Source organism: Typopeltis vanoorti, chromosome 14, assembly GCF_054136105.1.
Source record: "Typopeltis vanoorti isolate ZY-2024b chromosome 14, IOZ_Tvanoo_1.0, whole genome shotgun sequence".
In the NCBI taxonomy this organism is placed as follows: Eukaryota; Metazoa; Arthropoda; class Arachnida; order Uropygi; family Thelyphonidae; genus Typopeltis; species Typopeltis vanoorti.
The window spans coordinates 116,044,709-116,062,212 of record NC_143562.1 but is presented as its reverse complement, the minus strand read 5'-3'; the positions used below and the strand labels follow the sequence as shown (position 1 = coordinate 116,062,212).

General features: G+C 36.4%; 1 protein-coding gene across 4 annotated transcripts in view; it reads right to left on the bottom strand.

Annotated features, from left to right (window-relative positions):
* retm (real-time) overlaps positions 1 to 17,504 on the bottom strand; it is a 469,145-nt gene that overhangs the window by 317,394 nt on the left and 134,247 nt on the right. For all 4 annotated transcript variants that reach the window (XM_090404393.1, XM_090404395.1, XM_090404396.1 and 1 more), the window contains one exon: positions 6,465 to 6,593. In XM_090404393.1, the coding sequence (XP_090260519.1) occupies positions 6,465 to 6,593 (129 nt within the window). The remainder of the gene's footprint in view (positions 1 to 6,464; positions 6,594 to 17,504) is intronic.

The following is a 17,504-nucleotide window of genomic DNA, read 5'->3' as shown; positions in this document are numbered from 1 at the left end:
TTTACTATGCCACAAGTGCCATTAAAAACTCAGCACACAATTGTCAATTGACAAGTAAAAAGAAGAAAGTCATATTGTCTCTTTACAAGGCTTCGATGCGACTACAAATGGGCTAGTGTTTGAAGACCTGGTCTCCTTTCCAGGGAATGGGGATGCCCATACAGTTGAGAAGGTACAAAGGAGATTGTTAAAAATGATTAGGCCTGTAAAATATAGATAATGAGAATGGATTGACAATTTGTGGACTGCAGAAGCTAGTAGAGTGAAGAAAGAGGAGTGATGTGATCAAGACTGACAAACTTCTGAAAGGATCATGCAGGATAGCAGTAGATGCATTTTTAATTTAATGAAGGTTGGAGAGGACATCTATGGAAGTTGGAAATGATTGCATTGAAGAAAGGATTGAGAGCTAAATTTTTCTCTCATAGAGGGGATGCATGAATGGAATGGCTTGGCTCCAGATGTTTGTTGGCAGACAGTGAATGAATGAATTCAAGAGAAGGTATGACATGTGGTACAAATGATGTTCTGCCTCCATTGATAAGTCCCAGACTCACTTGGGGTCTCTTCTAATAATATTTTCTTCCCCATTAATATCTTCTAATTTATGTGTAAATTATAAATAGAAGTATTAATGTCATTTTTTTTTTATTTTTTATGAATCGCTCCTTCTCTGATTATAAACAGTTCTAGCATCATTTCATCTCATCTTCATGAACTTAAGACAAGTGAAATGGGTGTGATGCAAGTCATTAGTGTATCCACTCTCTACATAGTCATGAATGTTTGTTAATGTGTTTATGTGGAAGATGGATTTCATTTCCCAGTGTGAGATCATCATAATTCCACTTATTGGAAGCCTAAACTGGGCTGAAAAAATTCTGTGGTTCTAAAGCAGAATTTCTGGATTATGTAAAAAATAAAAAAAAATAAAAATAAAAATAAAAAAATAATAAAATACAAAAGTGCAGTGGGGAGAATCCATTGCCCATCCTTGTTAGAAGTGCACCACAAGTTTACAAAATGCTTTCATAGTTGAGAACTACAAAGCTCCCACCCATGATTTAGTATTCAGAATCCCATATTTTATAATAATTTCAATAATTTTGTCAAGCCATCTCAATTTTGATTTAATCTGACATTTTTCAAAAAGACAAGACATATCAAAATCCCAAATCCTAATAGGACAGTGTTATACCTACTGGGCTTTGGGACTTTTCAGAAGTACGTTAAGAGTGAGCAAGTTTGCTCAAACAAGAGTCAACTGTATTTAGTATGAGCACTAAATAGCAACCCTAGAACAGAACAAGCTGAATGCAATTTTACATGATTAGATTTGAATGGGTTGGTAATGACATTACAAAAGGTTAACTGTGGTTTCAAGGGACTTTTTAGTTTACCAGTATACAGGGCATGAGCATGTAGCTTGGTTTCTTATACACTTGTATTCTTCCGATGATGACTTCGATACAGGGGTCAAAACGTCAAGTTTTATTTTATTAGTAATTAATAAAATAATCTGTTCAACACGTGTGTTTTTGTGTCCCTAAATTTATAAATATGAATGCTGATTACCGTGTAACCTTAAAAGAATCAAGGGGAAGGAGATGTTGAAATGCATGTACACAAATGCCAATAGCATCAGAAATAAGGGAGAAGTTTTTAGCATTGTCAGCTCAACTTGGCCAAATATTATAGGCATCAGAAAGACTGCTAACAGAAAAAGATATAGTTACAAGTATAGAAAATAAAGGGCATTGCAAATAAAGGGCAGTGGGTAAGATAAGGTATTGCTGATAATAGCTAAAGAACTACAACCAATAAAATCAGAAATTAAAGAGGATTTTAGGTCTTGGGGGGGGGGGGGTTCCTGTGAGGCTGTCTGATGCAAGATAGAGTGCAATAATACAAAATATTTTGTTGGAAGGTGCCATGTATTGGCAGATCCATAACCGTATGGTTATGGTTCTGATTCTATTACCATAATCAAAGTCATAACTATATAGACCCTCTGCCTCCAATTGGAGAAGGTTTTCATAGTCTTGTTCTGGGAAGTTGCTAAATATGCAGAATTCTCTGTCAAGAAAGAGTTTATGTTGAACTAGCAGGTAATTATGACAGACTAAGGAGGCATTTGGAGCAGTGCCATGGCTTGAGAAGCTACAAGGAAAGAATGTCAGTAGTGCATGGAGAGTGGTTCAGGGATTGTTTGATAGAAGCAATACCAGACTGCATACCAAGGTCAGGAGGATAAACCAAGTGGGCATTAAGTGGATGAATAGAAGTAAAGCAAGTGCCACAAAAAAGAAAACACTGTAGAAGGAATATAAAGAAAAGGTGATCAAGCATACTCGTAAGTAGTATACAAAGAGTAAGCGAGAAGGGCAACTAAAATGGTAAGAAAGGTGCAATAAGATTATGGAAGAAAATTAGCTAAGCAGACCAAAGTAAATCAAAGAGTTTTTTTTTTTTTTTTTTTGTTATGCAGCAAGTAAGGGGAAAAATGACTATGGAAGGATGACTCTAATGAATGCTGATGGAAGAAAGGTGACAGTAAAAAAGAAATAGTTGAGTTGCTAAGTGATCATTTTGCAAAGATGTATCATCGAGATGGAAATTATGCAGTTGCTGATATAGCAGAGTTGCATGTCAAAATTGAAGTAAATGAACAGGAGTATTCAGCATATTGAAAAATATGCTGAATACTCTGTCACAGTCCATATTGATATATCAATATGAACTGTGCCTGGATGGCATGCCAGACCATGTGCTATGAAAATATGCATGAGAATTGGCATTGCCTCTAATGAAGTGGTTCAATCTAAGTCTCAGCTCTGGCAAGGTTTCAAAGGAGTGGAAGGAAGGTAGATACTGTTGGAACTAAAACTGAACCACACAGACTCCTTGTGCATTTTATAAATTCTGACATTTGCAAGTATTCCACTAAGTCAGAGAGTTACTGCAATATATAATTGACATAGTTTCCCTTTGTAGCCCCAAATATAGTTTAAGTGAAACTTGAATGGTTCAACAAATTTTTGTAAAAGGTTCAAATACCAAACCGGAGTAAAATTCATCCCATACAGCTAGTGTGTGTGTGTGCGTGCAGACATCACATACTAATACTACTATTACTACTACTAATAATAATGGAGCCTTCATAATTCAGTCGGTATAAACAAAGCCCTTCAGTTAGAAAGACCCGAGTTCAAATCCCATGCATGACACACAGAATTTTTATCAGTCTTCTTGAACTGAAGGTGAGTTATGTGGTCTCATATGGAAATAGTAGGGTTTTAACTCCTAGAAACTGGGGTGTTTCATCCCACAAACTGGACCCCATGAACACACATATCTAAGGACATGAAACACTTACTGGATAAAGAAGACAATGAGAAACAATCTTGTTCTCTAATTATTCCCTAGTCTAATAGCATTGCTAACCCACCAACCATTTGGTTAAAGAGCAAGGAGGATAAGGGGAATAATTATTATAATAATAATTAAGATTTTTTAAAATAATCTTTTCGACATTGTGAAAACAATAAAATACACAAAAAGCATATACAGACTGAAAGAAATATTATTAAAAAAAAATTGCCACACACGTCTATAACAAATGTAAAGGACATAACATGTATGTTTCAACTACATCACAAGTTAATCCATTAAAAACTGCAGTGTTGTGTCTTATAATTCATTTTTCAGTGAACTGCTCATTCAATGATTTGTAATTTCGATGAATTTCTGGTTTATGACAAATTGTGATTTTTCAATGAAGTGTTGATTTTTGACGAATTGCCTTTCAATAAATTGTCTTTTTGATTAATTACCGTTCAATGAATTGCTTTTTTGAGGGACTGCCTTTCGATGAATTGCTTTTTCAATTAACTGTTGTTCAAGGAACTGTTTTTAGATTAACTGTTTATTCGATTAATTGCCTTTTGGTAAAGCGTTGTTCAATAAATGGTCTGGATACCAAAGGAAATGAATTGGGTTTATTTGGTCATAACAATATCAAAATGAACACTAACTTTTCACCACCAATAGATATGGATTCTTCTGAATTAGGATGAACAAAAAATATAATAAAAGTAATGTTATAGTTCATGTTAGCCTTGTATTATATTTTTTGTTCATTCTAACCAAGAAGAAACCACAAGTATCAGGGGCAAAACTAGTCATTTTTCATTTTTATATTGTTAAGACCAAATAAACTGAATGTATTTCCTTTTATAATTAAGAATTATAACATAATTTGAGGATGGCAGGAAGTCCTGATAAATCTTTTTCTTTTTTATTCTTCAGAACAACAAACTTTACTGAAATTAGTAAAGTTTATTTTTATTAATTAACTTGGTTAATTAATAAAATATTTCAACTTTTTTTTTAAACTCCTAGAAATCTGAATCTGTCTTTACTATAAAAACCCTAAAAACTGATTTTTTAAAGATAGAAACCCTGTGAGTGAAAAGAGATCAAATAATACTCAAAGCATCAGAGTAAGCCCACTTAAAAAAAAGGCAAGTAACATTTACTTACAATAACAAAAACATTGTGTGTAGTCAACTATTAAAAGATAGTGACATTATAAAAATTATGTACTTTTTATAAAAATTATTATTATTTAATGAAAAAGAGCCCAATTTCTGAAGAGAAATTTAGTTGCCAGTTATGTTGGCTTTTTTTAAGATGCACTAATGAAATAAACAATATGCATGTACACACCTTTTTACTAAACAGTGCTAATAACCAAAAAATTAATACCACATATTCATACCTCTAAATATTCTTTATTATAAATGCATCAACAGATAAATCAAATATAAATAACTTTTCTCCATCTCATTTGAAATTCATCCCCCCATTCACTTCAGATGAAATAAAACAAGCATTAAAACAAATGAAAAATGGAAAATGTCCTGGTGAAGACATAATTCACATAGAATTAATTAAATGGGGAGGAAACAATATAATTCAACGTGTCACAAACTTACTAAATTTATGCCTAGAAGAGGGGAAGATACCGGCAAATTGGAAAAATGCTACTCTGATACTGTTATTTAAAAAGGAGGACAAAGAAGAAGTAAAGCACTATAGACCAATTAGTATTCTCTCTAATCTGTACAAAATTCTCACAAAAGTAATAACAAACAGGTTAACACCTCTTCTAGACTCAAATCAACCAGTAGAACAAGCAGAATTCCGTAAAGGCTTCAACACAGCTGATCATATTCATGCAGTAAAACAAATAATAGAAAAAGCAGAAGAAAACCAATTGCCTCTCTGTGTTAGCCTTCATTGATTATGAAAAAGCATTTGATTCCATCAAAACTAACGCAATAATCAATGCACTCCAGAATCAGGGAGTTCCTGCAGAATATATGGACCTCCTCCAGGCAATATACCTCACTGCAACAGCAACAATCCAACTTCAACACGAGTAGCAATAAAATATCAATTGAAAAAGGTGTCCGACAAGGAGACTCTCTATCACCCAAAATCTTTACAGCAGTCCTTCAAGAAATATTTAATAATATAAACTGGACAAACCTTGGTATAAAAATTAATAACAAAAACTTAACACATCTAAGATATGCAGATGATATCATAATTTTTGCAAACACTCCAGAAGACTAATATAATGATAGAAGACCTATATCATGAAAGCAGAAAAGTCGGTCTAAAGATAAACAGAGAAAAAACTAATATCATGTTTAATTGTTTAGTAACACCAAAAAACATAATAATAGAAAACAATTTTTTGGAAAGAGTCTCTTCATATACATACTTAGGTCATCTCGTTGACCTAAACTGTGGACTCCAAAAGGAAATAAATAGGAGAGTTCAACTTGCCTGGAGTGCATTCAGAAAATTTTAAAATATTTTTCAAAATGATGTCCCACTCTGTTTAAAAAGGAAGACATTTAACCAGCGTATACTTCCAGTCATCTCATATGGTTGCAAAACTTGGTCGCTAACAAGAGCACTGGCAAATAAATTAACAACTCAAAGAAAAATGGAGAGGTTGATGCTAGGCATCACATTAAAAGATAAGCAAAACACCTGGATAAGAAGCCAGACTCGCATCACTGACATAATTCTTCACCACAAGTGACTAAAATGGAAATGGGCTGGACATTTATCCAGAAGAGAAGATGAGCGATGGACCACCATACTTGCGAAATGGATTCCTAAAGAAGGGAAACGAAGCCGAGGATGTCCTAAAAGAAGGTGGGGTGATGAACTGTCAGAGTTTATTGGGGAAAGTTGGTCAACCATTGCCAAGAACAGAGAGAGGTGGAAAGAACTGGAGGAGGCCTTCGTCCAGCAGTGGACAGAAAATGGCTGAAAAGAAGAAGAAGAAATGCATACACAGTTCTTTTGTACTGTCCTTTTTATTACTAGATATTTTACATACACACACATACACACAAGTACATGTGTGTCTCAATATGACTTACCTTTTTTATATTGTGTGAATACTGTTTCATTGCTAATTTTTCAACTGCATTTTCAAAACCAAAAAAAGATTTTACATCCAAGCTAGCTGACTGCTCAAAGCAAGTCCAATCTTGATTTTCAGGATGGACCTATGGTATTGGTTTAAAAATATCATTAATCTCAATCACCTTGTATAACTAAATGCTGACTGCATCAACATCTTCCTGATGTAGATGCTAAATGAAAAGTAACATTTATTTTTTTTTCCCATCATTTGAAGAGAAATCTGTAAAGGGGAAAAATGGTATAATATATCTGAAAACTGTAAATATAACTAAACAAATTTAACTAATAAATGTAATTAATCTTAGGAATATCATAAATTATTAAGGTAAATTATGTTAAAATGCTGAATTCACATTCCTGATAAAAACCATTGATAAGTCTACAATACATAAAAAGAAACCAAAACTAACACAGAATAACATCGAAAATAAAAATATGAAAGTATTAGTCATTTTTACATGATATTATGAAGTACACTCTCAGCTCCCAACATGGAAGAAACTTGAGTTGAAAAAAAAAGTGAAGTAGTAATACATATGTGTTAAGGCTTAAGTGCTGGGAGGACATCATGTTGGAGGTTTAATGGAGTACTGGCAACACTAGGAAAGATTAAAAAAAATCAATATAGTATGGTCAAAACTACGTCTACCTAGGCAATTAAATTGGCTGGCTTTTCTAAAAACATGTCGGCATACAAGAATATTACCTAATCACATCAAGCTAAAAATTAAATTCCATTTGGGGAAAACCCTCCATATATACAGCCTTGCACTACTACAAGAACAGTCGCTGCAGCACACATCAGCCTCTCCACTGCCAACTCCACCATCAGCTTGCTACAACTAGAGCTCTCTGTGATCATCAACCCTCAGCTTTGGTCCATTCTCTTGAACATTTCAGAAACATCCACCCAAAATAATTCATAAAAATAAGAAACAAGCATATCAAAAAGTATAATATTCTGTGCAATTCTAAATCACAACAACAAATTCCACCTCTCCATACTGTAGTGAATCTTCAAAAAGACTCAACAAAGATGCTCTCAGTGCCCTGAGCCTCAGCCACAATCTTGCAGTAGTACCAAAAAGTGCCCATGCTAAACTTAATGTTCAATGTAGAATATGAAATCTGTCACTTAGCCAGAAACAGCCAACAACATCAGAGTTGATATCGCCAATATTCTTTCTCAGCCTTCACCTCCAAAAAGTAATGTATCTTCTGGCCGACTTTCTGCTCTCAGTGTTACAAAAAGATGAAAGTATTGTCATATCTAGGGCTGATAAGTATAATGCTACTGTTGTCCTTAAAACCACTGAATATAATCGGGAAATGGAGATTATTCCCCCAAGATTACACTATCTACATCCCACTAGATTATGACCCTGCCAAAACACAAGTTAAAAAATTAGAAAGCCTAGCCTACCCACTGACAACAAACCATTCGGTTTCTGGTTCCCCAACCAAATATATACAGTTTACCTAAAATCCACAACCAAATCCCCCCCCCCACACACACACACAAAGACCTATAGTAGACACCACTGATGCTCCATACTACAAATTGTCAAAACATCTAGAAAACTCTCTTACTCACACCCCTCACTGATCATAACACATTCTTTATTTAAAAAAAAAAAAAAAAAAAAAAAAAATGAAAATGAAAAGAACTGTCATGGGACCCTCCCTGTCATCCCCACTTATCAATTTCTACATGAAAAATTTTGAAAAACGATCAACAGAATCAGACCCACATATTGAGTCATCTCAACAGTATACATTCAAGAATCCAATTCATGATGGAAAAGGAATTAATAATAGTTTATCCTTCCTAGACACCTTAGTGATGCGCTTTCCAATTAGCTACCTCTCTTTCACTGTATGTAGAAAATGCACTCACACAGGCAGATACATTCACAAACTCTCCCACCACCACCCCTTGCAACAAATGACATAATTAAAACTCTAACCAATAGACCCTACAATCCCTGTTCCAGTGGAACCGCTCTTTCAAAAAACTCAGTCACATACACAACACCTTCCTATGTAATGACTACAGTTCACACAAAAATTTAAAAAATAATCTTCCTTCCCAATTTGCAGCCACCCCTTCAGAACGATTTCAGAAATGCCATCACCATCCCCTATATCAGGGACACATCAGAAATAATAGCCAGGTCATTAAAAAAATACAACTTCTGCACAGCATTTTAAGCCCTACAGGAAACTTGCTATCCTTATCCATTCTACCAAAAAGATCAACTCCATCCTCTCTCAGTTCATGGAGTACATCAAGTACCCTGTTCCTGCAAGTTCGCATTCAATGGTCAGACAAGTAGATCAGCCTCCATCTGTTTAGATGAACACAAAACTTATATGTGTGGACAGACTTATGTGTTCGTCGAACATGTTGTTTATTATTTTAACGGTATAATAGAACACAGAAACTAAGTAAATAATTGATTTATTAACTTGATGCTGATATTTCGCTGGTATTATAACCAGCATCTTCAGAGCACAAAAACACTGTTTGTCACAATATGCGAGACTAAAACAACATGGTGTACATTAACAAAATTGTAGCAGCAACACAAAGACTAGAGTCCTGATTTTGGCGCCCTCTATCTGAAAAAAAAAAAAAAAAAAAAAACGCTATCATATATTGCTAGAGTCCTAGAAAAGTGCTAGTTTTTCCTTAATATGACTGTCTCCCAGATCTTCGGCAAGTTAATACAGCCATATTTGTTGAGATTTGGAGTGTGTTTTAGGGTTTCTGTCGCCTCTAAGAACAATCTCTCTGATTTATATGGGTTTCTGTGTAGTACTTTTGTGTTTTTCCAGTTGATCCTGTGTGCAGGGGTATCCAGAGCATGGTCTGCTAGGCCCGACTTCCCATAATGATATTTCCGGACGTATCGTTTATGTTCGCTGATGCGGATATTCACAGTTCTTCCTGTTTGACCGTAGTAGGCTTGATTGCATGAGCAGGGTACTTGGTAGACTCCTGGATGTGATAAAGGAGGAATGCTGTCCTTGGGTGAGCGGATGAGGGTGGCTAATTTGCTACATGGTCTGAATGTAGTGCGTAGTTTATGTTTAATGAGAATTCTTGAGATCTTTTCGGATGTGCCTTTAATGTAAGGGATGGTGACTGTTTTGTTGTAGTTCTCTGTGGTGGATGGTGGGAGGGGTTTCTTAGGAGTGTTTAGTATTTTGTTTATTTTTTGTGGATTGTAGCTGTTGGCCAAGAAGGTGTGGCGTAAGTGAGTCAGTTCAGCAGTAAGAGCCTTGTCATTTGAACAGATTGCTCTCGCTCTATGGGTTAGCGTTTTTAATATGCCATATTGTTGAGAAGGATGATGGTGTGATTGTTTGTGTAAGTATCTGCCTGTATGTGTGGGTTTTCTGAAAACTGAAAATGATAAGGAACCATCTGGGAGACGTGTGATGAGTGTATCCAGGAAGGGCAGACAGTTGTTGGCTTCTGGTTCCATAGTAAAGTGGATTTTTGGGTGTTGGCTATTTAAATGTGCTAAGAATGTTTTCAATGTCTCAGGACCATGTGGCCAAATGGCAAGCACATCATCAACATAGCGTAGCCAAAGTGTTGGTTTGAGAGTGGCTGTATTGATTGCTTGTTTTTCCAGGTGTTCTATGTAAAAGTTGGCTAGGGGGGGAGAAAGGGGGGAGCCCATGGCTGTCCCATCAATTTGTTTGTATATTTTCCCTTTCCATGTGAAATATCCTGCATGTATTGTGAATTTGAATAGTTCAAATATATCAGGGGGGAAGTGTGACTTCAGTAGATTGAGGGTTTCTATTAGTGGTACATTTGTGAATAGTGAAGTGATGTCAAAGCTTACTATTAAGTCTGAGCTTTTTAGGGTGAGGTGCTGCTACAATTTTGTTAATGTACACCATGTTGTTTTAGTCTCGCGTATTGTGACAAACAGTGTTTTTGTGCTCTGAAGATGCTGGTTATAATACCAGCGAAATATCAGCATCAAGTTAATAAATCAATTATTTACTTAGTTTCTGTGTTCTATTATACCGTTAAAATAATAAACAACAAAACTTATATATCTGCAATCACAACTATGGTCAATCTGATCCGTCTTGCAGACCATGTATTGGATACTACTTACAGGATCTCCTGGAAGAAAAATTTAAGAAAGACTTTTTGGAATCTGCAGCAGAAATCAGAAATCAACCAAATTTAAACAAATAAGATTGCAAGAAACTTTCCAAAATTTGAGAAGCATTAATCCTCAGAAATCACAATTTACATCCTAGGCCTCCTACAAACGCTCAAAGACTATAGTGCTTAGACAGGACTCTATAGTTATAGCCATGTGGTTCATTCAGTATTCTGTTGCCTTTGTGTGTGTGTGTGTGTGTGGGTGTGTTACAACTGTTAGTTGTAATCCCTGACTGAAATGAAATATTGGACACAATAAAAAAAATTTTTTTAATTTTTTCTAGTGCTGTCAAACAGCAAAGTGATCTGTGCATTTTTTATGAACATTTTTGTATAGACATCCTTCGACATTATAACTGAACATATAGCATTTAGGCAGTGCTGAAGACATTTTGACAAAAACTATCCAACAGATACAAAAAGCAAATTACATAGACATGAATACATCTTAAATCCAATGACAAATTTTATTAAATATCATCATGCAGCCTGCAGCTGAGTTCAATAAAAATTTAGCCATTTAATTTAGTTCACGTTTTTCGAAGGATTACAAAAGTATTCTTTTGTAATCTTTTGTAATCTTTTGTAATGTATTAATTCAATAAAATCAGTTAAAAGAAAGAGATAAATTACACAGATTTTGTGAAATATTCCTTTTATTAGGTGAGTTTAAAAAAATGCATAAGAAACTATAACTTCGAGTTTTGCCTGAGCAAAAATTAAGAATATAAAGGAAGCAATTCAGAAAAGAAAAGTAAATGAGATTGTAATCGATACTAACGACTTAACTAGAGGTAAGTTCAGTATTACTATTATTATTACCCCAAGACACATGGAGTCAAAGACTCACCTAGGTCCTTTTACCATACACACAGCTCATCATACCACACTTTAAATACACTCAAATTCTCTCTGCAGACACCACACTCTAAGGTAAGGCATTCCAATCATTCACAACTCTGCATGCAAAAAAAAAAACCCTGCATCTCACTCCCCTGCTCACACCCTCTTTATACAGTTTCCAGGAATGACCTCTGGTTCTCCCACTGTTTTCTGTAGAACCTCTCCAACACTGATCCTATAAATAACAACCTCTTACTAACTTGTAGGTTTCTATCATGTAGATTCCTAACCACTAGACTCTGTAAACTGCATCTTCACAATCTTTCTTCATATTCGATATTCCAGAGATCAGAAACTACCTTAGTCAGTCACCACCGGACCTTTTCTAACATCTCTTCATCCTTTTGAAAACCAGGTGACCAAATCTGGGCACAGCAGTCGATGTGTCACCTAATCATAGCCTTATACAATGGAACAAGAATCTCCCTACTTCTACACGTCAGTGTTCTCTGCATCATTCCTGGAAGTCTTTGTGTTGTCTTCACAATTTTGACCTCTAAATTTCAGATCATTATTCACTATCACCCCAAGATCTCTTATTTCCTCCAACTCCAACAATATATTTCCATCAAGCATAAATTCTGCATTCCATCTTTGTTTCCCAAACTTTAAAACCTTACACCCTGCAACACCAAATTCGCATCCCCATTCCCATGCTCAATCACTCAATTGGGCCTACTCTTCATAATTCATCCCAACTTTGCATCATCTGCAAACAATGAATATCTCCATCAAATTCTTTGCCAATATCATTAATATATATAAACAGTAATGGCCCTAAAACAGACCCCTGAGGTACACCACTAGTGACTTTCCTTTTCTGGGATATTGCTCCCCCTATACACAAATTGCTGATACCTATCAGATAGCCAGTCCTCCGATCCAAAGCACTAATCTAATATCCAACCGATCCGCTCTAGTTTGACTATCAACTTATCATGCAGTAATCTATCAAAAGCCTTTGAGAAATCTAAGTATATTACTGTGTATCCCTCTCCTCTGTCCAAGGAAGCAGTCACCTTATTGAAATAAGTAAGTAGATTACTAAAACACGACCTCCCTTTAGCAAATCCATGCTGTCCATCAAAGATAATACCATTGTTGTCAACCCAATTCTGGATCCTAGTTTCCAAAGCTTCTCCAACAACTTAACTACAATACCTGGCACACAGATAGGCTTATAGTTTGATGCTTGAGTTCTATCACCTCCTTTATGAAGAGGCACAATCTTGCCCTCCTTCCACTCCTTAGGAACTTGACCCAGTGCAAGAATCATAATAAAAAAATATGTCAAGGCCAGAATCAACTCCCTGGCACATTCCTTCAGAATAAGTGGTAATATATTATCAATTCCCACAGCCTTATTTACATCTAGTTCGCTCAACACTCCATACACATCTTGCTCAGTTACAGTCAGTCTCTCCTCCACATCATCAACTGCTCTCAATCTCTCCATGAAGTCACATTCACAATATTGAAAGACCTTCATGAACTGCTCATTAAGTATCTCCACCACACCTTCTGAAACAGCTGTCTTTATACCATTTTCTCCAATCAATGTCATCCTTCCATAATCATTCTTTCTTTTGCTGGCTACATATCAAAAGAACTCCTTAGGATTCTTTTTGGCTTCATTAGCTAACTGCTCTTTATATCTCACTTTAGCTAACCTCACCAACCAAGTCACACGCCTTGCCGTGGTCTTTGTAGTATTCATGGAATTGGTTATTTACACTTCTCTTATGCTGCCTCCATAATGCTCTTTTTCTCTGTATAGCATGCTTAATCTCTTTATTCATCCATTTCATTCCTACCTTAGTTAACCTTCTCATCGTTGGAATACATTTAGACTTGCATCTACTAGATAGTTTTTGAAAATCCCCAAAGCTGCATTGATCTCTTTTCCAGCTCATTCAATGCTACACCTGCAAGCTGTCTCCTGAGCTCTGCATAATCCCCCCACACACACACACACCCTTGTAGTTTCACATATACCCTTTTCTCACAGAGGTCCTCACACTTAGCAAAACACCTGTTCTCTGCAGGGTGGCAGGAAAAAGATCCAGAGGAAGACCAAGATATAGGGTGGTGGATAAGGTGGACTGATACAATAAAAAATGCCTTAGAACAGGGATTGTCACCCTATGGTACGCGTACCACTGGTGGTACGTGAGCCACTGCCTTACTATACATCTAATATCTTGAATTAAATATAGTGATACGCCACTGGAAAAGGTTGAGAATCCCTGCCTTAGAAGATAGAAATGTAAAATCTGAAAATGTTGAAGCCTTGATAGGTAACAGATTGATTTGGAGGAAAACTGTAGATAGAAAGTTAGTAATGATGTAAATTTTTCATGTATTACTATCATATCCTGTACACACCCCTTGAGGGTAAATGTCAGGAATTTGATGATAGTCCTCATACTGCTGGCAACCACCCAGATAATCACTTCATGGTCACTCTCACCAATTGGCAGGTGATTGGATACCTCATTTATAATTATATCTTCTGATGAGATAATCAAATCCAAGACCCTCAATCCTCATGTGCCCTCTGTTACATACTGTCTGAGGTAATTGTCCCTCAAGAAACTCGTTTTCTTTACTTCCAGTTGCTATCTCATCATCCCAGTGTATGTTGCCATAATTAAAATCGCCCATAATGATCACACTTTTCTTATGTGACTGGCTAATTTGATTATACATTTCATAGTCACTACCATCCACATTACCAGGTCTATAAAAACATCCAACCAAGTATTTCATTCTATTCACCTCTATCTCACACCATACTGCCTCAAAACCACTGGCGCTATTTCCCTCTTGCATCTCTACTTTGTATGGACATTATGCTTTCTCTATCATCAATAGTACTCCCCCCTCCCTTTTTACCCTTTTTTCTTCACGAAACACATCATACCCTTCCATCTCTATTCTTGTCAGGATGTCGTCCTCGTCCAACTATGTTTCACTTATTCCAATAATTTTTGAGTGAACAGACTCAATTAATGCAACCATTTCATCTGCCTTGTTTCTTTTAATCCTAGCATTTGTATACAAATACAGCAGCTTATTCCTGGATCTACAGCTATTTCCACTGATAACACTCATTTGATGTTATTTCTCCATGCTCAACTGAAGCCATTTTGCTTTCTGCTTATTCATTTTAGAACCCTCTTCAAATCCAACTTTTTCCTCTTGATCCCAGTTCATTCCATTCCTTTCCACACATGCACTCACATCCTCCTGGATCATCCACCTTTCTCGTGCTGTGTTCCCCTGTCCACTCTGAGCACCCCTGTTTCCCTGTCCATCTTGCACCCCCCCCTTCTCTCATTCTCTATACTCATGTCAATCACTTCCTCATTCATAACCACCTCTTCAATCTCTCCTGTCTTACTCGCCCACTCTTCCACATTGCTTCCCACTTGATCAGATTCATTCTCTGTACTCACTTCTCTACCTTCCAGCAGCAGTCTCTCCAAGCAACTCGCACCAAAACCACTCAAATGCAGTCCATCACTCTTATACAGTTCACTTCGTCCTTCAAACTCATTCCACACATTAACAAATTGCACTCCTTTCTCCTCATACATTTCAGCTAACATATCGTTCATAATCCTTGCTCTCCACCTCATCTCGCCACTGTCGTACTTAGGCAATATGCTTACTACCTTGCCTATCACCCTATTCTCTTTTATCTGTCTAAGCAACCTAATGATATCCAATCTGACGTGCTCTTTGTTCGCAGTTAAGTCATTTGTATCTATTAAAGCTACCAACCCTTTTGCTTGCTTCTTTCTCATATCCAATGCCTCAATCACTCTACTCATTCTATCTCCAGTAAAACATATTTGTGCATCCTCTCGTCCAGCACACCTTTAATAATTGAGTCACCATACAACGCCACTTGCAGGTCTTTCATTACTTCTTTTATACCAACATGATTTATTTTCATCATTTTCACTCTCCCATACATTTCCTGAATTTTCTTAACTTCATTCCACATCCATTTCATCTCTTGCCTCATCCTAACCAACTCAACTTTCGAATCTTGCGTCACATTTTCTCTGTCATTTATTCTTTAGAATTTTTGAACTCTCGAACCCTGTGTCACACTTTCACTCTCATTCATCCTTTCGAGTTTTGTACTTTCGATCCTTGCATCAAACTTTTGCAGCCTTGCTACTAGAATTTCGCCGCCATTCATTCTTTTGATTTTTTGAGCTTTGAAACCTTGCAACACACTATTTTTGCTTTCATTCATTATCTCAATTTCGTTCCTTTCAACCACATTTGCATCACTTTCATCCTTCTTACCATGCATTAAGTTTTTCAGATTACTCGTTTTCTTTTACAATAATTTTTTAACATTTTTTCACTGTTCTTTTACACCATCCTTCTCTATCAGGCGAGCAGTCATTTTCCCTCACGGCATTCTCGCTACTATCACTTTCTGTCATCAACATATTAACACTCAAATACTCATTCAGCTCACACTTCACACACACACCCTCCTTCCATCCACCTTAAATATTCACACTTTATCAATGTAATCAAACGAATACATATAGCACACCTCATATATCAAAAAACAACTGAAGTCAGAGTTAAATTCCTGCAATGAGAAAGGTGCCGCTATCTTTCCTTTTCAAGTATGAGAGAGAGGACATGAAGGGGTTGTTGGAAGAGGTGAGAGTGAAGAGCGAGAAATCGAAATCATCAGCATTTTACCTCAATATGATAAAAATGAATTAAGAAGAAGGGCTGTGATGGCAAACAATTGGATGCGTAGGCTGTATAGAAGGAATGGATGTGAGTTTTTGGATGTGTGGAGTGAGTCTGATGGAAGATTAGATTTGTATAAGAGGGATGGCCTACACCTGAATACATCTGGTATCAGGAGTCTAGAAAAACAAATAACTGGTATAAGACCTAACACAGTCTCAGAACAGGGAAGATTCTGCAGGAATGGAAAAAAATGTATGGTAATTCCATTGCACAAGGCTGGTGCATAGACCAATGTATCCAGCTATTAACCGATTAGTATCTCAGAAGTGGGTGGTGGTGAAGATTTTGGAAAAACTGGTTAGGGTAGGCATTCAGAAATGGGTTCATAGTGAATCTCTACTTTGCAATGAGCAACATGGGTTTACTAAGGGAAGGTCACATTTTAGAAACTTGCTCACATTCTATAACAATGTTATCATTGAACCAGACAAGGGGAACAGACACACCATGATACTTTTGGATTTGCTAAGCCTTCTGACAGAATACAGCATGATACTGTTTTATAAATTGGAGAATATGGGTTTGTGTTATTGAATATTACAGTGGATAAGAGGATGGCTGACTGACAGATATCAAAAAGTGGTATACGGGGGATGTGAGAAGCAAGATTTAAGGTAAACAGTGGTGTACCACAAGGATCAGTGCTTGGTCTGTTATCCGGTTCTGAGAGTTGTTCTCAGTGGCAGGGTGAGCCTATTACTGAGGGGAACAACACTGAGTTTTTGGAGTTTAAACTGTACTTGAACATTCAATGAAGGTCTAAACTGGTCTGGGTAGTGGCTCTTCCCTTAATGCATAGCATTATACATGCCTGCAAGGAGATGTGCTTTGCATTATGGGAGATACTAAGACAAGGAGTGATGAGAGCTTGGTCCACCTTTACCATGAGTTGCCTCAGTCCTGAAGATTCTTCAGGTGCAAAACTTTATTTGCTTACACTTGGATAAAGGGTTAAACTAAATTTATTATGGTGATTATGACTATCGGCAAATATTCAACGTCGACTAAATTGGTCTCTTTCCTAAGCGTATGCCAACAAAAACTTTCCTAGCTAAAACAGAAGCATCTCAACCAGATACAAAAACCTAAAGATCGTCTTACT